Source organism: Erythrolamprus reginae, chromosome 1 (genome assembly GCF_031021105.1).
Source record: "Erythrolamprus reginae isolate rEryReg1 chromosome 1, rEryReg1.hap1, whole genome shotgun sequence".
NCBI classification, from domain to species: Eukaryota; Metazoa; Chordata; class Lepidosauria; order Squamata; family Dipsadidae; genus Erythrolamprus; species Erythrolamprus reginae.
The window spans coordinates 14,314,046-14,337,332 of NC_091950.1; the positions used below are offsets into that span (position 1 = coordinate 14,314,046).

General features: G+C 40.1%; 1 protein-coding gene across 1 annotated transcript in view; it reads right to left on the reverse strand.

Moving 5' to 3' along the window:
• Positions 1 to 23,287, reverse strand: part of SHC2 (SHC adaptor protein 2) — a 61,825-nt gene that overhangs the window by 7,182 nt on the left and 31,356 nt on the right. The window contains exons 7-10 of the mRNA XM_070732296.1: positions 18,980 to 19,106; positions 16,614 to 16,791; positions 11,796 to 11,862; positions 7,361 to 7,516 (exon numbers count right to left, since the gene is read on the reverse strand). Coding sequence (XP_070588397.1) covers positions 7,361 to 7,516; positions 11,796 to 11,862; positions 16,614 to 16,791; positions 18,980 to 19,106 — 528 coding nt within the window. The remainder of the gene's footprint in view (positions 1 to 7,360; positions 7,517 to 11,795; positions 11,863 to 16,613; positions 16,792 to 18,979; positions 19,107 to 23,287) is intronic.

A 23,287-nucleotide genomic window follows, 5' to 3' on the forward strand; every position in this document is an offset into this window, starting at 1 on the left:
ATGAGAGAGAGGATAGACTGATCTTTTGTTTTTAAAAAATCATGAAAATTTTTTTGAGAGAATTCAAACAATAGAAAATTTTTAAATGATAACGAAAATCAACAAGATGGGGGAGAAAAGGAAGCAGAAAGATAATAAAAAGGAAGAAAAGTTATAAAGAAACAGCTTCCGTTCTTAACAGCAATTATTAATGCATTTATATTTTAAACGTTGCTAGGGTTATCTCATCATTTCCTTCTTTCCACATTCTACCCTTTCTAATCATCAAACCCATAAATCACATTTCTTTTGTTCGTTTTTTTGTTCCATTCAGGCCAGGTGCTGATTCCGTTTTCAGAGCTTCATTTGCGCGTTGAAATGATGAGGATTGAAAGTGTGTGTGTATAACACATTTTCATCTATACATCTCCCAGAGCACTTATTGATAAATGTGCCAATTATCTAACCTGGCTGCAAAATAAGCAAATAAAAATAGCAACCAACAAAGGGAGGGAGGGAAAGAAAAGGAAAGCTTAGAGATCAAACTAAGAATGTAGCAGAAATTGGTAGCAAGACAATCATAAATAAAAAGGAGCAATTAGTTTTAAACAATAACAACAACAACAACAACAACAACAACAACAACAACAACAACAACAACAACAGAGTTGGAAAGGACCTTGGAGGTCTTCTAGTCCAACCCTCTGCTTAGGCAGGAAACCCTACACTACTTCAGATGAATGGTGTTGTGATTCAGCCTGAGACTCCTCAGGGAAGGGCTGGAACTCTGCCGGATCCATGCTCAGAGGGGGAGGACGATGAACAGGAGGGGGAGGACCAGGCAGAAGAGGAAGAGGAGGAGGGAGAGCAGCCTGAGACCCCCGGGGGGGGCTCTCCCCAGCGAGTAGCCTGGATTCATTAGATGAAGACGCTCAGGCTATCATAGATATGAGGCAGAGATGGGCAGCCCAAAGAAGGGGCCAATTAGCAAGGTATTTCCATCCCTGAATTGGTAACAGTTGGGTTTGGGTGTGGTTCTCTTCAGCAGGGTTGCCCTTACTGTATTGTGGAGAGTTATCAATTGGGAGTCCTGTGACCTTGCTTGTGGCTTCGAAGGCTGAAGACTTGGGGGAGGCGTGGGTGTTATTACCTCCAGTGTTGTTTTTGCCAGCAAGAATCCTGTTTTATTGCCTGGCCGTTGTGAAACCTCTGTGAAGCTTCATAACGTTCCTGTCTGTAAGAACAGTTTTTGTTACCTGCGTTTGCTTTCAAATATATAAACTGCCTTTGCTTTTTACCAGTGTGTCTGGATACTCTTTTTAGTTGGTGTTGGCATCTGGGGGGACCCAGACAGAACAAATGGTTATCCAACATCTTCTTAAATACTCAGTGTGGGAGCATTCACAACATCTGGAAGCAAGCTGTCCCATGGATTAATTGTTCTTCAGGAAATTTCTCCTTATTTCTGAGTCGCTTCTCTCCTCGTTTATTTATTTATTTATTTATTTTATTATTAGAGTTGAAAGGGATCTTACAGGTCATCAAGTTCAACCCCCTTCTTGAGCAGGAAATCCTACATCACTCTAGCCAAATCGCAGTCCAATCTCCTCTTGAAAATGTCCAAAGTTGGGGAGCCCACAACCTCCGCTGGCAGGTCGTTCCACTGGTTGATCGCTCTCACTGTCAGGAAATTCTTCCTTATCTCCAGGTTGAATCTTTCCTTGGTCAGTTTCCAGTTTAGTTTCCACCCATTGCTTCTTGTTCTACCCTCAGGTGTTTTGGAGAATAGCTGGACTCCCTCTTCTTTGTGGCAACCCCTGAGATATTGGAAGACTGCTATCATGTCTCCCCTGGTCCTTCTCTTCATTAAACTAGCCATGCTCTCCCCCCCCCTTGATTTGTATATTGGAAGGTGTTAGTGTTTTTATCTTCTTCTTTTTTAATTCCTTTTATTTTTTAAAATTCCTTTTTAATGGAATGGCATTTTAATGGGCATTTACTAATAAAACCGGTTAATAAATATACATGAAAATTGAAATGGAAGAGACGTGGAAAAATTTGAAATACTGCAGCCTAATTAACTTGAGGCATTTAAAATTTGGATCAGCTTTAAAAATGTATTAGCGAATAGCATATTAATACAATATAAGAAATCTGAGCAGCTATTTATTATCCAGACGTCAAAAGTAAAGGAGGTAGCATTGGATTTGTAGACCATAATTTTTAAAATTGAATTATTGATGTATTTAAACAATTTGATGGTGTTGGTACTTTACATTGTACTGTGATTGGTGAGAAAATAAAATAATTCTGTGGGGAAAAACAAAAAAAACCCTAGCCATGCCCAGTTCCTGCAGCTGTTCTTCATATGTTTTAGCCTCCAGTCTCCTAATTTTTTTATTTTATTTTATTTTATTTTATTTATTTTATTTTATTTTATTTTATTTTATTTTATTTTATTTTATTTTATTTTATTTTATTTTATTTTATTTTATTTTATTTTATTTTATTTTATTTTATTTATTTATTTATTTATTTATTTATTTATTTATTTATTTATTTATTTATTTATTTATTTATTTATTTATTTATTTATTTATTTATTTATTTATTTATTTATTTATTAGTTGGACTTGTATGCCGCCCCTCTCCAAAGACTCGGGGCGGCTCACAACAAGTAAAAACAGTCACAACAATCCAATTAATTAAAATGTTTAACGATTTAAGAGAAACCCCATGTAATAGCAAACGCACACACAAGCATACCATGCATAAATTAACGTGCCCAGGGGAGATGTTTAGTTTCCCCATGCCTGACGGCAAAGGTTTATTTATTTATTTATCTATTTATCATCTTTGTTGCTCTTCTCTGCACTCTTTCTAGAGTCTCAACATCCTTTTTACATAGTAAAAAACCATCTTTACCTGAGCTTATTTTCAAAACCAATTCAAACCCCCCTCTTTCTTTCTTCCCAACAAACATCCATGAAGATCTGGGAATCAACATGAGCTTGATTCTATCCCTCTGTTATTGCAGTCCTAGGCTTTTTTGCCAGCTGCAGCACACTGCTCGGTCATATTTAAGTGTTTGTCTATTAGGACTCCCAGATCTCCATATCTGCTTGCTGGGAAGGAAGACTGAAGGATTTGAGTTTGGGTTTGCAAATGAGTTCAGGTAAAAATGGCTGGGAATGCATAGTTGTTAGCAGAAGCGAAGCCTGCCAATGTGGGTTCAGGACCATGGACAGAGCTCATAGAATTAGCTAATAGGGTTTAAAAGCCCTCAATAAGACCACACTTGGAATTATAGTGACTTTTTTTTCCTTTTAGAATAGGGTAGGATGATTCTATTGGATTGAAAGTGTTATGGATTGAAAGCCTTACAACCAGAGTAGGGTATGATGAATGTATGGAGTATTTAGTTCTGTTTTTATTCTTCCTTTTTTTATCTTCTTTCTTATCTTCTTTCTTATTTTCCTTCCTTGCTATTTTTTAATCTTATTTAATCTCTATTTTTATTTTGTATTTTTATTCATTAAAGGGAATCATTTTTAATTTGGTTCTTTTTTAACTTGGTTTATTAATTTGGCGATGTTTGGGATATACCATTTGGTGGGTTCTCGTTCCCCCCCCCCCTTTATATATATTTTAACTATTTTTAGCAATTTATTTATTTATTTATTTATTTTATTAGATTTGTATGCCACCCCTCTCCGAAGCAATGGTTGGATTTAATTCAAATACTGTGTTGGAGGTACCATAATCGGAAATTTTTGCTCCTTTTCTTTTCCTTTAATGTCCTTTTTCTTTTTCTCTTTTATTTTAAAGGGCATTTATAATGAAAAAGGGTTTAAAGTATACATGAAAATTGATACGTAGGAGATTTTGAGAAAATTGAAAAACTAAAACTGGAACTAAAACTAAAACTAAAACTATAAAATTAAAACTAAAACTAAAACTATAAAACTAAAACTAAAACTAAAACTAAAAAACTAAAAAACTAAAAAACTAAAACTAAAACTAAAAAACTAAAACTAAAACTAAAACTAAAACTAAAAACTAAAAACTAAAATTAAAATTAAAACTAAAACTAAAACTATAAAACTAAAACTAAAACTAAAACTAAAAAACTAAAAACTAAAAAACTAAAACTAAAAACTAAAACCAAAACTAAAACTAAAACTAAAACCTAAAACCAAAACCAAAACCAAAACCAAAACTAAAACTAAAACTAAAACTAAAACTAAAACTAAAAAACTAAAACTAAAAACTAAAACCTAAAACCTAAAACCAAAACCAAAACCAAAACCAAAACTAAAACTAAAACTAAAACCTAAAACCAAAACCAAAACTAAAACTAAAACTAAAACTAAAAAACTAAAACTAAAAACTAAAACCTAAAACCAAAACCAAAACCAAAACCAAAACTAAAACTAAAACTAAAAAACTAAAACTAAAAACTAAAAACTAAAAACTAAAACTAAAACTAAGAACTAGAAACTAGAAACTAGAAACTAGAAACTAGAAACTAGAAACTAGAAACTGAAACTGAAATGTTCTGTGCATGCAAAGTGTAAAACAAACCAAATGGTGGCATCTGGGCAGGTGAGCGGAACCTCACGCTCCCTTCATGACTGGCTCTCCGACCACCAACAGGCACCGAGAGCATTTCACTCCTGCCCAAATCCTTCAGTTGGCTTTCCTGCCTAAGGCGGGACTAGAACTCACCATCTCCTAGTGATTGGCTTAAAGTCACCCAGATCAGAGGTGGATTCCTCCTGGTTCTATAGAACCGATAATAAAGCTCTGGTGACATCACAGACCAGGTTCTGTTGGTGCTGGTCTGTGGACTCCGCCATTCCGGGCGGGGTTGGGGGGAAATTTGCTGGTCCTTGCTTCTGCGCAATATTGTATTTTCAGTATGATGCCTGCATGGCATGGTCACATAATGCGCAATGCATGTGCAGCCACACGGGACAGGAGGAAGCAAACCAGCAGCAAAGTCAGTTAGAACCCACCCTTGACCCAGATGTCTTTCATGCCTAAGACCAGAATTCAGAATCTCTTTGGGTCTGTCATCTGCACCTCTATAACTATCCGGTTTGGTTCTGCAACTCAACAAAACTGACACAGACATCAGAGGAGAATCAGAACTGCCAAAAAAACAATGGCTGCCAACTTGCCTTCCATTGAGGACCTGTAGACTGCACAAGACAAAAAGAAGGCTGTGAAAATATCTACTGACCCCTCACATCCTGGACACAAACTGTTTCAACTCCTACCCTCAAAACGTTGCTGCAGAGCACTGCACATCAAGGCAACTAGACATAAGAACAGTTTTCCCCCGAACGCCATCACTATGCTAAACAAATAATTCTCTCACCACTGTCAAACTACTTACTAAGTCTGCAGTACTATTACTAGTAGTTTTTTCTCATCATTCCTATCACCCATCTCTTCCCACTTATGACTGTATGACTGTAACTTGTTCCTTGTATCCTTAAGATTTCAATTAATATTGATTGTTTCCTGATCCATTATTTGACCTCTATGACAATCATTGAGTGTTGTACCTCATGATTCTTGACAAATGTGTCTTTTTCTTTGATGTACACTGAGAGCATCTGCACCAAAGACAAATTCCTTGTGTGTCCAATCACACTTGGCCAATAAAGAATTCTATTCTATTCTATTCTAATATTTTCTTTGATGTACAGTGAGAGCATCTGCACCAAAGACAAATTCCTTGTGTGTCCAATCACACTTGGCCAATAAAGAATTCTATTCTATTCTATTCTATTCTATTCTAATATTTTCTTTTATGTACACTGAGAACATCTGCACCAAAGACAAATTCCTTGTGTTTCCAATCACACTTGGCCAATAAAGAATTCTATTCTATTCTAATATTTTCTTTGATGTACACTGAGAACATCTGCACCAAAGACAAATTCCTTGTGTGTCCAATCACACTTGGCCAATAAAGAATTCTATTCTATTCTATTCTATTCTAATATTTTCTTTTATGTACACTGAGAACATCTGCACCAAAGACAAATTCCTTGTGTGTCCAAACACACTTGGCCAATAAAGAATTCTATTCTATTCTATTCTAATATTTTCTTTGATGTACACTGAGAGCATCTGCACCAAAGGCAAATTCCTTGTGTGTCCAATCACACTTGGCCAATAAAGAATTCTATTCTATTCTATTCTAATTTTTTTTTTATGTACACTGAGAGCATCTGCGCCAAAGGCAAATTCCTTGTGTGTCCAATCACACTTGGCCAATAAAGAATTCTATTCTATTCTATTCTATTCTAATATTTTCTTTGATGTACAGTGAGAGCATCTGCACCAAAGGCAAATTCCTTGTGTGTCCAATCACACTTGGCCAATAAAGAATTCTATTCTATTCTATTCTATTCTAATATTTTCTTTGATGTACAGTGAGAGCATCTGCACCAAAGACAAATTCCTTGTGTGTCCAATCACACTTGGCCAATAAAGAATTCTATTCTATTCTATTCTAATATTTTTTTGATGTACACTGAGAGCATCTGCACCAAAGGCAAATTCCTTGTGTTTCCAATCACACTTGGCCAATAAAGAATTCTATTCTATTCTATTCTATTCTAATATTTTCTTTGATGTACACTGAGAGCATCTGCACCAAAGACAAATTCCTTGTGTGTCCAATCACACTTGGCCAATAAAGAATTCTATTCTATTCTATTCTATTCTATTCTAATATTTTCTTTGATGTACACTGAGAGCATCTGCACCAAAGACAAATTCCTTGTGTGTCCAATCACACTTGGCCAATAAAGAATTCTATTCTATTCTATTCTATTCTAATATTTTCTTTGATGTACAGTGAGAGCATCTGCACCAAAGACAAATTCCTTGTGTGTCCAATCACACTTGGCCAATAAAGAATTCTATTCTATTCTATTCTAATATTTTCTTTGATGTACACTGAGAGCATCTGCACCAAAGGCAAATTCCTTGTGTTTCCAATCACACTTGGCCAATAAAGAATTCTATTCTATTCTATTCTATTCTAATATTTTCTTTGATGTACACTGAGAGCATCTGCACCAAAGACAAATTCCTTGTGTGTCCAATCACACTTGGCCAATAAAGAATTCTATTCTATTCTATTGTACTCTACTCTACTCTACTCCACTCCACTCCAACTCCAACTCCGTTCCATTCCGTTCCATTCCGTTCCATTCCATTCCGTTCTATTCCGTTCTATTCTATTCTATTCTATTCTTGGTTTCTAGTTCAGCACCTTCACTACTAGGCCAAAGTGGTTCTAGAACCAGTTCCAGCCAAAATCCTTCCCCCACTTTCCCCATAAGCCGCCTTATCTTACGCATATCGAAAAGGTCTTTGGGAGGACTTTCATCCAGTTTCCCCGCGTTGGCCTCCCAGCCGTTGAAGTTTTCCGTGTTGACATACATGTGCTGTTCGTAATCTTGAGAGCCCAAAGGTTTGCTGTCTGCTTGAACGTAGCCATCGCAACACTGACCTAAAAGAAAAGAACAGCACCATTATTTCCATCATTTTAATTATACAGTGTTCCCTCACTTTTCGCGGGGGATGCGTTCTGAAACCGCCCGCGAAAGTCGAATTTCCGCGAAGTAGAGATGCGGAAGTAAATACACTATTTTTTGGCTATGAACAGTATCACAAGCCTTCCCTTAACACTTTAAACCCCTAAATTGCAATGTAATGGCCCATTCTCTTAGCAACCATTCAGATTATTACTCACCATGTTTATTTATTAAAGTTTATTTTACAAAAAATTATTAAAGGCAGATGAAGGTTTGGCGATGACATATGATGTCATCGGGTGGGAAAAACCGTGGTATAGGGAAAAAACCCACAAAGTATTTTTTAATTAATATTTTTTTAAAACCGTGGTATAGACTTTCCGCGAAGTTCGAACCCGCGAAAAACGAGGGAACACTGTATTCTGTTTCGCTCGTTTACACCCTCAAATTCCTTCTGTCCCAATTTCCAAAACCAGTCTGCACCTTCCAACATTTGGGAAAGGAAAAAAAATCAGTCCTGTGTATATCTATTCTGCACATGTTCTGGCTTTACAATACACAGGTAGCCCTGAACTTACAACAGTTCATTATAAAGACCCTCCTCACCTTAGGCGACCCTCCTCATTGAAAGACTCATCTATGGGCAAAACTTACTTAACTACCGTATATATTTTTTTACTTAACATAATTTTTTGGGGGGGGCTTTACATTTTTTATTGTTTTCAAACCTTGCAAAGATTCCAGTCAATGAAGCAGTGGAAGTGATGTGCCGGTGCCTGGAGGCTGTTGGGGTCTGGATGGGTGTCAACAGACTCAAACTCAACCCGGATAAGACGGAGTGGCTGTGGGTTCTGCCTCCCAAGGACAATTCCATCTGTCCATCCATAACCCTAGGGGGGGAATTATTGACCCCCTCAGAGAGGGTACGCAACTTGGGCATCCTCCTCGATCCACAGCTCACATTAGTGAACCATCTTTCAGCTGTGGCGAGGGGGGCATTTGCCCAGGTTCGCCTGGTGCACCAGTTGTGGCCCTATCTGGACCGGGACTCACTGCTCACAGTCACTCATGCCTTCATCACCTCGAGGTTCGACTACTGTAACGCTCTCTACATGGGGCTACCTTTGAAAAGTGTTCGGAAACTTCAGATCGTGCAGAATGCAGCTGCGAGAGCAATCATGGGCTTCCCTAAATATGCCCATGTCACACCAACACTCCGCAGTCTGCCTAATCACAGAGTGAAGCAATTTAGAACTAAGCAGAAAGTTCCTGACAGTTAGAACAATTAATCAGTGGAACAGCTTGCCTCCAGAAGTTGTGAATACTCCAACACTGGAAGTTCTTAAGATGATGTTGACTAACCATCTGTCTGAAGTGGTGTAGGGTTTCCTGCCTGGGCAGGGGATTGGACTAGAAGTCCTCCAAGGTCCCTTATAACTCTATTGTTATTGTTAATTAAGTTTGTAGGAACTAAATCACATCCCCCTTTCCTTATTTCCATCAGTTTCAGAAGTTTAGACTCTAAGGGATGCTTTTATATCCAAAACAACCACTACTTGAGAGAAACCCAGCTTGCGGCAGCTGGCAAAAATACAAAACCCAAAACTAAGCAAAAATAAATACATACATCTGTAAATTCATTTCTGCTCCTGAAACTCAACTTATAATTACCAGGTTTTTTAAAAGCCAAAACTACACCACTAATAGGCAGGAAAGAAGGAGGGAGGTAAGGTATAAAGAAAAGCTCAATAGTTGGACAAGAAAACTGTCAAGAAAACAATTAAAAATGAAGAGAAGGAGACTGAAGCATCAGGGGTTGCCACAAAGAAGAGGGAGTCAAGCTAGTCTCCAAAGCACCTGAGGACAGAAGAAGAAGAAATGGGTGGAAATTAATCAAGGAGGGAAACAACATAGAACAAAGGAGACATTTCTTGACAGTTAGAACAATTAATCAGTGGAACAGCTTGCCTCCAGAAGTTGCAAATGTTCCAACACTGGAGGGTTTTGAGATTATTTTGGATAACTATTTGTCTGAAGTGGTGTAAAATTTCCCGCCTAAGCAGGGGGTTGGACTAGAAGAACTCCAAAGTCCCTTCCAATTCTGTTATTTTATCCTATTCTAAGAAGCAATGGGTGGAAACTAAGCAAGGAGAAAAGCAACCTTGAAATAAGGAGAAATTTCCTGAAAGTTAGAAAAATTAACCAGTGGAACAGCGTGCCTCGAGAAGTTGTGAATGCTCCAACAGTAAAAGTTTTTAAGAAGATGTTGGATAACCATCTGTCTGAAGTAGTGAAGGTCTCCCTGCCTAAGAAGGGGGTTGGACTAGAAGACCTCAAGGGTCCCTTCTGTTGTGTTTGGGCCTGGGCCAGCTGTTGCCCCCACAGATGGGGGAGACGCGGCACACAGTGACTGTGAAAGCCTGGCTGACAGCCAGGATGATGTAGCAGACAGTCCGGAAGAATTAGCAGACAGCTCAGGGGAGGGGGCTGGCAGTTCGTTGGACAGTTTATCCTCTCTCAGTTTGTCTGCAGGACAATACATTAATTTACGCAACCGAAGGGCCTTGCAAAGAAGGAATCGCTTTAAGAAGCATGATAAGCACACCTGGGCTGGGTGTGGTTCCCTTAATGAGGGCTAACGGCATAAAATGGGAACGGGGCCAAGGCAAACTGTGCCTGATTATCTGGGTGGTTTGTGTGGCGTCATTTGTTCCTGCTTTGAAGTTCCTGCTCTTGGATTTCAACTCAACGTTGTGGGAGTTGAAAACTCTGGGACAAGATGCTGCTTTTGTGCTGTGAATATCCAGAGACTCTTGGAATATTTATGCTCCGTGACTTTTGTATTTGTTGGCTTTTTACTGAACTTTGTAGCTGACTGAATTTTCAACGAATCCTATGTGTTACTCCTGAAAGTAAGGACCATTTGCTTTAGACTTTTTTCTTTACTGTTTAATACCAGTTTGCTGACTAACTAAGCACGTGTGTGTCTGACCTTCTTTCCTGGACCGTTAATCATTGCTTGAGGCCGGTCAGGCAGAACACCTTCCAACTCAGTTATTCTAGTCTATTCTAACCATCTTGAAAAGAATATGGCTAAAATCATAAGATTTGTTTTTCTCACCTTCTATACATCTGAACTAGACTGTGTGTTTTCTCTGTGTCATTTAATATATATAGGTACCTGTATTATATATTTATTTATTTATTCATTCGTTCATTCATTCTGCCATGGTTATATAGTGTATATTGGAGGTTGTGACCCTCTGAGAGCTGTGTGCAATGAAATTTCATTTTAATATTTTATTTATTTATTTATTTATTTAGTCCAATACATAATACACAATAGCCCAAAGATGGGCTACAAGAATGGTGGAAGGTCTTAAGCATAAAACGTATCAGGAAAGACTTCATGAACTCAATTTGTATAGTCTGGAGGACAGAAGGGAAAGGGGGGACATGATCGAAACATTTAAATATGTCAAAGGGTTAAATAAAGTTCAGGAGGGAAGTGTTTTTAATAGGAAAGTGAACACAAGAACAAGGGGACACAATCTGAAGTTAGTTGGGGGAAGGATCAAAAGCAACATGAGAAAATATTATTTTACTGAAAGAGTAGTGGATTCTTGGAACAAACTTCCAGCAGATGTGGTAGATAAATCCACAGTAACTGAATTCAAACATGCCTGGGATAAACATATATCCACCCTAAGATAAAATACAGAAAATAGTATAAGGGCAGACTAGATGGATCATGAGGTCTTTTTCTGCCGTCAGTCTTCTATGTTTCTATGTTTCTATAAATGAATGAATTAATGAATGGATGGATGGATGGATGGATGATGATGATGATGATGATGATGATGATTATTATTATTATTATTATTATTATTATTATTATTATTATTATAAATTAGATTTGTATGCCGCCCCTCTCCGAAGACTCAGAGCGGCTCACAATAAACGTTGTGCTAGATATCACCTGGTTGTGCTAGATATATCCTGGTTATCATAAATACAGGGGAGCACAGCGGTTCACATCGCATTTAGCAACCTTGACCTTGAGGCCCGAGTGCTGCTGCATGGCGGGGGTGAACTCCCGTCATTCGCTCCAGCTCCCTGACGGGAACCTAAAAAAAATCCCCATGCACATCCCTCGAGGAATGGTGATGTGACAGGCTAATCCTTTCAACCCAGAAGTGGCTTTAAAAAGGCCCCCCAACACGAATGGGACAGGATAAATATAATAATAATTACCAGAAAGATCAGCATCCCAGTTCAGGTTTGAGTGGCTACTGGTTTCCCTTCTGGCTGAAGACCCGACCTGTGGATTGGAAAGAGATAGAATCATATTGGTTCACGGGAGAAAAAGTGAGAAGTTGTTTTTTCATGAGACAAAGGTGCTTTTTTTCCTTTTTTTTTATTTTTATTTTTTTATTAATTTTTAACAAATTTATATTACACACAACATAAAACAGTGCATAGTGAAATGTGCCCACCACCCAGACACACACACATTCCCCATCACCAAATCGGGGGTGTTCTTGTATAGTCCACTTGACCCAAGAGCAATATATCTATTTACATATTATAGAGAGATTCCAATTTATTTCTTGTAGCTTGGTCTCGGATTCTGCTCGTCATATATCATCTTACCTTGTCCCACCGTACCATCAGCTGTTCCAACTCAGTTTCATTATCCGAATTTATCTTTTTATCCATAATTTCAAATTGAATATGGTCCACCATGTACCTACACCAATTTTGCATTGTCCATTTTGTCGCATCCTTCCAACCAAAGACTATTACTGCCTGAGCGCTTTCTATTGCTGCTTTTTTTATTTCTCTAAATTCTCCCATCGCATTGCTTTTAACTAGTACTGCCATTTCCTTAGTGATTGTCCATTGTATATTTAGCATTCTATTGATATCCTCTTTCACTTTTTGCCAAAATTCCTGCACTATCGGGCATTCCCAGAACATATGCATAAACACTCCTTTGTCTTGACACCTATGCCAACAATTCCCCCTGACATTCTGCTGAAAGTATGCGAGTTGAACAGGAGTAAAATACCACTTATGTAATATTTTCCTTCTCATTTCCCTGATTCTTGTATTTTTAATTTTCCTTATATTTTCTACTATATTTTCCATCTCTTGTACCTCTACTTGTATCTCATTTTGCCACCATTTAGGCAATCCTTCAATTGTGTCCCTGTCTGACTGCACTAGCAATTTATATATATTGGTTGCTTGCGCCTTTATACCCTCACTTTTTTATCTTATTATTTTCTCTAACCCTTTTTTTTTCTTAACCAAGAGGCAACTGGACTTTCTGGGTGTTTTTTTTTTCTTTTAAGTTGTTTCACTTCTCATCCAAGAAGCTTCTAACTTGAATGGTGGAGAACGGAAAGAATGAAAGTTAATAGATAGAATGTGATAGTTTAAAAACAATATAAACATAGAGTATTTTCACAATATGATAAATTTAGAACGGTGTTTTTTTATAATTTATTTTTTGAATAAGTATTTGACATTTTATAGATAAGAAAATTAACTAATATAAAGAATACAGAGTTAAATTTAATAAGAACTTAGAGAGTGTGTGTTATATTTCTGTATGGATCTGATTATAGTTAGGCTTTTTTTCTTTTTTGTACTAGTTAGACTTCTATGACAAGCGGAGCAATGGTAGCTCCTTAAATGTTGAATGTTGTTTGTTTTTGTCTGTCTTTTGAAAAATAATAAAAAAATATTTTTTAAAAAAAGAATTATATTTTTTGCAATCATCTGGTCGTTAGCACTCTTCGGAGGACTGCACTTTGAGCAGTTCAGCTGTCAGGCAGAAGCCATCATTTTTTTTTCATTAATTAATCAATAAATCAATCAATCAATCAATTAATTAATTAATTAATTTCTATGCTGCCCAATCTCGAAGGACTCATGCCTTAACTTGGACTTTGAATTAAATTAGGATGTTAGAAATATAGAAACATGGAAGACTGACGGCAGAAAAAGACCTCCTGGTCCATCTAGTCTGCCCTTATAATATTTCCTGCGTTTTCTCTTAGGATGGATCTATGTTTATCCCAAGCATGTTTAAATTCAGTGACTGTGGATTTACCTACCACGTCTGCTGGAAGTTTGTTCCAAGCATCTACTATTCTTTCAGTAAAATAATATTTTAGAACATAAGACCATAAGAAGAGCCATGCTGAATCAGGCCAAAGTCCATCAAGTCCAGCATTCTGTGTCCCACAGGGGCCCACCAATTGTCCATGGGGATCTTGAGCAGAAAGAGAAGGCAAGACCCTCCCTTTCCCTTGACCCCCAACAAATGGTACTCAAGGGAATCCTGCCTGCCTCAACCAACATAGAGGGAGCACATGGACATCCGTTTCAATAACCACCAATACACTTGGCATCCATGAATCTGTCTAATCCTGCCTTGAAGCTATCCAGAATGACAGAAGGACCAGGAGAGACATGATAGCAGTGTTCCAATATCTCAGGGGCTGCCACAGAGAAGTGGGAGTCAACCTATTTTCCAAAGCACCTGAGGGTAGAACAAGAAGCAATGGATGGAAACTAAACAAGGAGAGAAGTAACTTAGAACTAAAGAGAAATTTCCTGACAGAACAATTAATCAGTGGAACAACTTGCCTCCAGAGGATGCAAATGTTCCAACACTGGAGGTTTTTGAGATGATTTGACGGCAGAAAAAGACCTCATGGTTCCAGGCATGTTTAAATTCAGTTACTGTGGATTTACCAACCACATCTGCTGGAAGTTTGTTCCAAGGATCTACTACTCTTTCAGTAAAATAATATTTTCTCACGTTGCTTCTGATCTTTCCCCCAACTAACCTCAGATTGTGCCCCCTTGTTCTTGTGTTCACTTTCCTATTAAAAACACTTCCCTCCTGAACCTTATTTAACCCTTTGACCCTGGATGCTGGGTGGAGCACGAGGCTGGCAGGAGAATGGACAGCAGTGGTAGATCATTTGTGCTGGCAAAGTTTGGTGCAAGAGGCTTTCCAGGCCCAAAACGAGCTGGGGGAACATGGCAAGTGTGGGGGACAGTGGTGCGCACATGCACAAGTGGGGCACGCATTGCATTGTGGGTGTCGGCATGCACACACAATATCGCGGGCGCGCACACACACACTTTGGCATGCAACAAGAAAAGGTTTGCCATCACTGCCTACCCAGTTCCTGCCACCGTTCTTCATATAACAACAATAACAACAGAGTTGGAATGGACCTTGGAGGTCTTCTAGTCGTAGGCAGGAAAGCCTACACTACTTCAGACAGATGGTTATCCAACATCTTCTTAAACATTCAGTGTTGGACGATTCACAACTTCTGGAGGCAAGTTGTTCCATGGATTAATTGTTCTTCAGGAAATTTCTTCTTATTTCTGAGTCGCTTCTCTCCTCGTTTAGTTTCCACCCATTGCTTCTTGTTCTACCCTCAGGTGTTTTGGAGAATAGCTTGACTCCCTCTTCTTTGTGGCAACCCCTGAGACATTGGAAGACTGTTATCATGTCTCCCCTGGTCCTTCTTGTCATTAAACTAGCCATGGTCTTTTCCCCCTTGATTTGTATATTGGAAGGTGTTGGTGTTTTTATCTTTGTTTTTTTTTAAATTCCTTTTATTTTTTTAAAATTCCTTTTTAATGGAATGGCATTTTAATGGGCATTTACTAATAAAAACAGTTAATAAATATACATGAAAATTGAAATGGAAGAGACGTGGAAAAATTTGAAATACTACAGCCTAATTAACTTGAGGCATTTAAAATTTGGATCAGCTTTAAAAATGTATTCGCGAATAGCATATTAATACAATATAAGAAATCTGAGCAGCTATTTATTATCCAGACGTCAAAAGTAAAGGAGGTAGCATTGGATTTGTATACCATAATTTTAAAAATTGAATTATTGATGTATTTAAACAATTTGATGGTGTTGGTGCTTTACATTGTACTGTGATTGGTGAGAAAACTACTTCAGACAGATAGTATCCAACATCTGCTAAAAACCTTAAATGCTCAGAGAGCCATTTGGACCCATTTTCCACAGAAAAGAAAACTCCGGGAGCCACAAAACTAGTATATATAGTTGAATGAAAAATTCTGCTTCCTTCTGAAACTTTTCATTTCTTGGATTTATCCATGGTTGGCCTACCGGGGGTCAAAAAGCTCAATAAATTGAACATTGGTGGGTGTTGTGGTTAGCTCTGGCCCAGCTCCTGCCCCAGGGACTGTGGATGTGGGGGAGACATCCACATGCTGCAGGCCTGTTTTGCCCCCGGTGGAATCTGCTGATGAAGGCTCCTCTGACCAAGAAGACATGAGTGACAGGGAGGAGGAAAGTGTGGCAGACAGCTCAAAAGGAGATCAATTATCTAGCTCCTCCTTGGATTCAGAACAAGAGCTAATGATACAGCCACGCATGCGGAGAGCTATGCATAGGCAGCAACAACTGAGAGATTATTATCAAAGAAAATGAGGCCACCTGTGGTTGGGTGGGGCTGTGGTCATTAGTGAGGCTGCTATAAAGAGCAGCGTGTGGGTTTGGCCATTGTGGAGGATTATCTGATTGTTGTGTTTCCTGACTGCTTTACTGACTTTGACCTTTTGTGTGCTGATTTTTCCCCGCTTCGAAACTAAACCAGAGCAAAGTGTGTTTCACTTTGTGAAAGAAGAAAGACTGTGAATTGCCTCACAGCTGCAAGCTAAGTATCACAGAACTGATAAGGGACTTGTACAAATTACCAGTTTGTTTGGAGACCAGTGCTCTTTGCTATACCAAAAGAGGGCTTGGTTTAAGTGAATTTTCATTATAAAGAACATTGTTTTGAATTTTCAAACATGTGTGTGTCTGAAATTTGTACCTGTGAATTTTTGGGAGAAGTCTACCACAGAGCCCGACAGAACAGGTGGGTATCACAAATTGGCAGTTGTGGCTCATATTTTGAGTGAGGGGGAGCCCCAGCGGAGGGATGAAAGAGCCACATGCGGCTCCGGAGCCTTGGGTTGCTGACTCCTGTGCTAGCTGAATTTGGGAATCACCTGACTGAAATGGGTGGCGTAGGAACCCATGGAGAGAGTGTGGCTGGAAGCCGATCCAGAATGGAGTCGAGAGTCCACCAGACCGCCAAGGGGGGGCTGCTTTCCAGGGATGCTGTTGTAGTAATTGTGTCCCGAGGAGTCTTCCTCTTCACCCCAAGAATCGTCCACTCCCGTCGTCCTGATCAGAAAGACAAATGGGGACAAGGCCGACACTATATAAAATGAATGAATGAATCAATCAAACAAACAAAGAAAAACAAAGAAACAATGTCACACATTTCAGAAACATAGACATTTCTAGAGTGAGAAAGAGTCTCTCTGTGTGTGCTTTTGAATTTGTGCGAAAGTCATGTGTGTGTATGTGTGTGTCTGTGTGTGAAAGTCTTTGTGTGTGAAAATCGTGTCTGTGTGTGTGAGTCCGAGTGTTTGTGAAAGTCTGTGTGCCTGAGAATCTGTGTGAGTGTGTGAGAATTTGTGTATCTGTGCTTATATATCTCTGTGTGAGAGAGAGTATGTGTTTGCGAGGGAGAATGTGTGTGAAAATATGTGTGTGAGTCATGTGGGTGTGTCTGTGTGATTGTGAAAGTCTCTGTGTGTGAGAATCTGTGTATCTGTGTGTGACACATTCTGTGCATGTGTACTTGTGTATGTGTGTGAGAGAGTTTATGTGTTTGTGAGGGAGAATGTGTATGAAAGTTGTGTGTGTAAGTTGTGTGTGTGTGTATGGGTGTGAAAGTCTGAGTGTGTGAGAATCTATATCTGTGTGTGACATATTCTGTGAATGTGTGCTTGCACGAGTCTGAGAGAATCTATGTGTTTGTGATGGAGAATGTGTGTGAAAGCCTGTGTGTGTGAAAGTTGTGTGTGCATGTATGTGTATGGGTGTGAAAGTCTCTGTGAGTGTGTGAGTGTGTGAAAATCTGTGTGTGAGAGAGATTTTGTGCATATAATTGTGTCTGTGAGAGAGTCTATGTGTTTGTGAGGGAGAATGTGTGTGAAAGTCTGTGTGTGTGAAAGTTGTGTGTGTGTATGTGTATGGGTGTGAAAGTCTCTGTGAGTGTGTGAGTGTGTGAAAATCTGTGTATCTGTGTGAGAGATTTTGTGCATATGACTGTGTATGTGAGAGAGTCTATGTGTTTGTGAGGGAGAATGTGTGTGAGTCTGCGTGTGAAAGTCGTGTGTGTGAGAGAGAGTCAGTATCCTGTGATTGTCTGTGTGCGTGTGAATGTGTGTATGAGGGCATGAGAATCTGTGTATCTGTATGTGAGAGATGTTGTGCATACAATTGTGTATGTGAGAGAGTCTATGTGTTCGTGAGGGAGAATGTGTGTGAGTGTCTGTGTGTGAGAGAGAAATTATGTGCATGTGTTTGTGTGAGAAAGAGAAAGTGAGTGAGTGTGTGTGTGTGTGTGTGTAAAAAAATCAAGGTGCATGCCACAATTACATGATCAAAACTCATTTTTACATGGTGTGGGTACAATTGGGGAGGGGGCTTCAATATCTAGTTTCAATTTTTTTTACTACAACCTAAGTCTCCCGTCTCCTGGTCCAACTCTTCCCACACTATAGCTAATTGGCTCTTGAGTTAGGAGGGAGGGACTGGCTCAGAATCAGCCAATAAGCTTAGGTGGCTGAAGGAGGGCTAGAACCTGGGTCTCCCCTAGTCTACTCTTTTCCCAACACAGCTGATTGGCTATTGGAATGGACTGACCCACAATAAGCCAATGAGCTTTCATGACTGAGAAGTACAAGATTGAGGGTCTCCCCTCTCTTAGACTATCATCTTCCTCACTACACCTGATTGGGTTTTGGGCTAAGAGGGAGGGACTGACCCAAAATCAGCCAATGAGCTGAGGAAGACTACAATCTAGGTTCCACCCCTCCCCACCCATTCCTAGTGCAGCCACTTCCTCACTATATCTGATTGGCTCTTGGGCTGAAAGGGAGGCTCACATTGGCTCACATTCAGCCAATGAGCTTCTGTAGCTGGTATGGGGACTAGAATCCAAATTCCCCTGTCCTTAGTCCAGACCAGGGGTAGGCAAACTTGCCTCTTCTATGACATGTGGACTTCAACTCCCAGAATTCCTGAGCTGGCATGATTGGCTCAGGAATTCTGGGAACTGAAGTCCAAAAGTCATAGAAGAGCCAACTTTGCCTACCCCCAGACTCCAGAGCCTTCTCTATTATATTATAGTTGATTGGATGTTGGAATAAGAGGGAGGGACTGGACCAGATTCATCCAATCAACTGACTGGGTGGGTGTGTGGAGGGGCAATCTAGAAAAAATGCAAGTCCAAATGTACAGATCTCCACAGGTTGCCCAATCCTCAACGCATAGGGAAACTGAGGCCGCAATCCCATACCTCTCCTGGGGGGCTACAGTTTGGGGAGGGCTGTGCAGATACTGCTTAAAGCGAAGCTCAAAGGCCTGCCCGACCGTGTTGATGATGCTCTGCGCCAATCCATCGCAGCATTCCAAGATGTGGCAAGCTGCCAAAGAGAAAGGAAAGATCCCCAACCAGAAGTGAAATGTAATCGCCCCCCAAAAGACACCCAACGGGACACACAGAGATACACAACAAGACACCCATAGGAGTGGGATGAAGCTGCAGAAAGAGCTAACGTGATCTTTGGCTATGTTAACGGAGCCAATAGGGCTTGTCAATGGACATGCCTAGAGAAGTGAAAGTGAAAGTAAAAATGGAAGAGAAAGTGAAAGTGAAAGCAGGAGGAATAAAAGAATAAAACTGAGTTTTTCACCTGGATAACATTATTTTCCCTGGTTCTTTCATGGCCACCATTCACTGGCCTATCGTAGTAACATTTTGCTCCAGCCGATGATATGAATGTAGGATTGTGATTGAATTAATGAATTGTCTGGTTTTAAATAATTTGGGGGGGGGGGTTAGCACTAGTTTTATGTTTGGGTATCTCTTCTTGTACTTTGTATTTTATTCCTATTTTTATAAGCCACCCTGAGAAGGGCGGCATAGAATGAACGAATGAACGAATGAACGAATGAACGAATGAACGAATGAACGAATGAACGAATGAACGAATGAACGAATGAACGAATGAACGAATGAACGAATGAACGAATGAACGAATGAACGAATGAACGAATGAACGAATGAACGAATGAACGAATGAACGAATGAACGAATGAACGAATGAACGAATGAACAAATGAACAAATGAACAAATGAACAAATAAATAAATAACAGTAGTCCTTGTTTAAAAAATAGCTTTTTAGCAAGCGTTCAAAGTTACGGCAACCCCCCAAAAAGGTCCTTTACGACTCAATTTCAAAGTTCTGATGGCCACACCCTCCATCGCGGTAACGTGACCATAATTTGGGCTCTTTGGTAACTGGCTGGCATTTTACAACTGACTGTGGCATCCTGCTGTCGGGTGACTCCTATTTTGAGAAGGTTTTGGTAGTTATTCATCTTTACTTCTAGTTGCCGTCAATAACAAATGCCCACTGGATTTAATGCGTCTTTTTAAATTAATTTTTATTGATTATAAAAAAGAAGAAAAACAAACAAACATAACACATAGGACATAACATAACACTAAATGAGCATTTCCAAAATGTGTAGGTGGTACACATCTCAAAAGTAAAAACTTAATGCTACGACTATAAAAAGTTATTTCAAGTTAATGCATTTGTTTAATGACTGGTTAGAATTGTTTAATGACCACCACAAAAAAAGTTGTTGTTGTTGTTGTTGTTGTTGTTGTTATTATTATTATTATTATTATTATTATTATTATTATTATTATTATATTTGTATGCCGCCCCTCTCCGTAGACTTATAACATTAAGTGCGATCATATGGTGTCCCATTTAATGACGGTCACAACCAGCGGTGGGCTACAAGCAGGAATGCTAAATTGCGCTCACCGCCGCGGCTCATAAGTTCTTGCGGGGCCAGTGCGATTTTGCTGCTGCACCTGTTATTATGTATTGTTTTTACCATTGTTGTGAGCCGCCCCGAGTTTGCGGAGAGGGGCGGCATATAAATCCAATAAATCTAATCTAATCTAATCTAATCTGTGGAGGAAACAAAATCACGCATGCAGCTGCAGGTACAGCTGTGTTTCAGCAAGGTTTTTTTGTTCTACGCATGCCGAAACACGGACACACCTACGGTTCTGTGTGCGATTTCGCTACCTCCACAGTTTCAGCAGCAAAATCACGCTGGTCTCGCAGGAACTTACAAGCCGTGGCGGCAAGCGCAATTTAGCGTTTTGGCTCGTAGCCCACCGCTGGTCACAACTATGGAGATTCTCACTCATCCAGGTCATGGTTGTCCCAAAGTGCTTTTTCAAGAGGCAACTGGACTTGCTTTGTTTTTTTTAATGAAGTGAATATAAAGTTCATCCTATTAAGTTAATTGGATGAACTTGGTAAAGTTCATCCAATTAACCAGGGGAAGGTCTTGCCTTCAGAAGTCGTGGGCGCTTCATCGCAGGAGATTTTGAAAGGAGAGACTGCATAGTCACTTGTCCGAAATGGTTGCTAAGGAGTGACCCCTGAGTTATCAAGGATGCACATTCGCAAAGGAAGCGTGGAACGCTAGCGCGGTGTTTTTCAACCAGTGTGCCAGAAGAAAGAGGGAGGGAGGGAGAGAGAAACATATAGAAAAAAGAGAGAGGAAGGAAAATAGAGAGAGGAAGGAAGGAAGGAGGTAGGAAGGAAGGAGGGAGGAAGGAAGGAATGAGGGAAGGAGGGAGGGAGGGAAGGAAGGAGGGAGGGAGGGAGGAAGGAAGGAGGAAGGTGGGAGGGAAGGAGGGAGGGAGGAAAGCAAGGAAGGAAGGAAGGGAGGAAGGAAGGAAGGAAGGGAGGGAGGGAGGGAGGGAGGGAGGAAGGAAGGAAGGAAGGAAGGAAGGAAGGAAGGAAGGAAGGAAGGAAGGAAGGAAGGAAGGAAGGAAGGAAGGAAGAGCTTTGTGTGTGTCTTTCTACCATTCTTACCAGGATATCCGTTTTGCATTCATCGAAAGAGGCCCAGGTTTCACACTAAGTGAGTATAAATACATTTAGAAACTATATTAGTAGCTATATGTATAATATGTACTGTGTTAGAGTGTCATTTTGTGTCATTTTGGTTGGTGGTGTGCCCCAGGATTTTGTAAATGTAAAAAACGTGCCGCGGCTCAGAAAAGGTTGAAAATCACTGTGCTAGCAGATATCCAGCCGATAGTCAGGAGATCTGAGTAATACAGTCGTAAAAAGTACATACATTAAAGTGTATACAATACTATTTACTTTAGCAAATATCGTAGTCAAGTTAAACAGTCCAGTCATACAAGGTCAAATCAGTCAATAACTCTCAATACATTAACAATACTACAAGAAGTGGTGGGCAGCAGGTGCCCCAACCAGGTAGGAAATTCTGGGATGCACACGCAACTGTACGTCCCTGAGGTGTACATGCGCACCCCCATGTGAAAATTTGGCTTCTGCGCATGCTCGGCAAGCAAAATCTCATGTAAGGATGCTCACATGAGCGAGATTTCAGTAATTTCACCGACTTTTTACTTCTGCGCATGCACGGAAGCAAAATATCAGTGAAAGTCGCCAAAATCTCACTTGTGCGTGCATCCTCATGAGAGATTTCGCTTGCTGAGCATGCGCAGAAGCAAAATCTCACACCAAATGGTGTGTGCACATACACCAGATGTGCGCACACCTGTGACAGCCTCGGAGGGTGCACCGGTAGCGCCGAAGAACGAGCGACCCTTCACAAGCCTTATTTATATACAACAGACACAAACTCAACCCGGATAAGACGGAGTGGCTGTGGGTTCTGCCTCCCAAGGACAATTCCATCTGTCCGTCCATAACCCTGGGGGGGGGGAATTATTGACCCCCTCAGAGAGGGTCCACAACTTGGGCGTCCTCCTCAATCCACAGCTCAGATTAGAGAAACATCTTTCAGCTGTGACGAGGGGGACTTTTGCCCAGTTAAGGCCCTACCTGGACCGGGACTCACTGCTCACAGTCACTCATGCCCTCATCACCTCGAGGCTCGACTACTGTAATGCTCTCTACATGAAGAGTGTTTGGAAACTTCAGATCGTGTAGAATGCAGCTGCGAGAGCAATCATGGGCCCATGTTACTCCAACACTCCGCAGTCTGCACTGGTTGCCGATCGGTTTCCGGTCAAAATTCAAAGTGTTGGTTATGACCTATAAAGCCCTTCATAGCATCGGACCAGAATATCTCCAGGACCGCCTTCTGCCGCACGAATCCCAGCGACCAGTTAGGTCCCACAGAGTTGGCCTTCTCCGGGTCCCATCGACTAAACAATGTCGTCTGGTGGGACCCAGGGGAAGAGCCTTCTCTGTGGGGGCCCCGGCTCTCTGGAACTAACTCCCCCCAGATATCAGAGTTGCCCCCACCCTCCTTGCCTTTCGCAAGCTCCTTAAAACTCACCTCTGTCGTCAGGCATGGGGGAATTGACATTTTCCCTTCCCCCCTAGGCTTATAGAATTTATACATGGTATGTTTGTATGTATGATTAGTTCTTTAAATTGGGGTTTTTTAGATTATTTTTAATATTAGATTTGTTTACATTGTCTTTTTTATTGTTGTTAGCCGCCCCGAGTCTTCGGAGAGGGGCAGCATACAAATCTAATAAATAATAATAATAAATAATATTT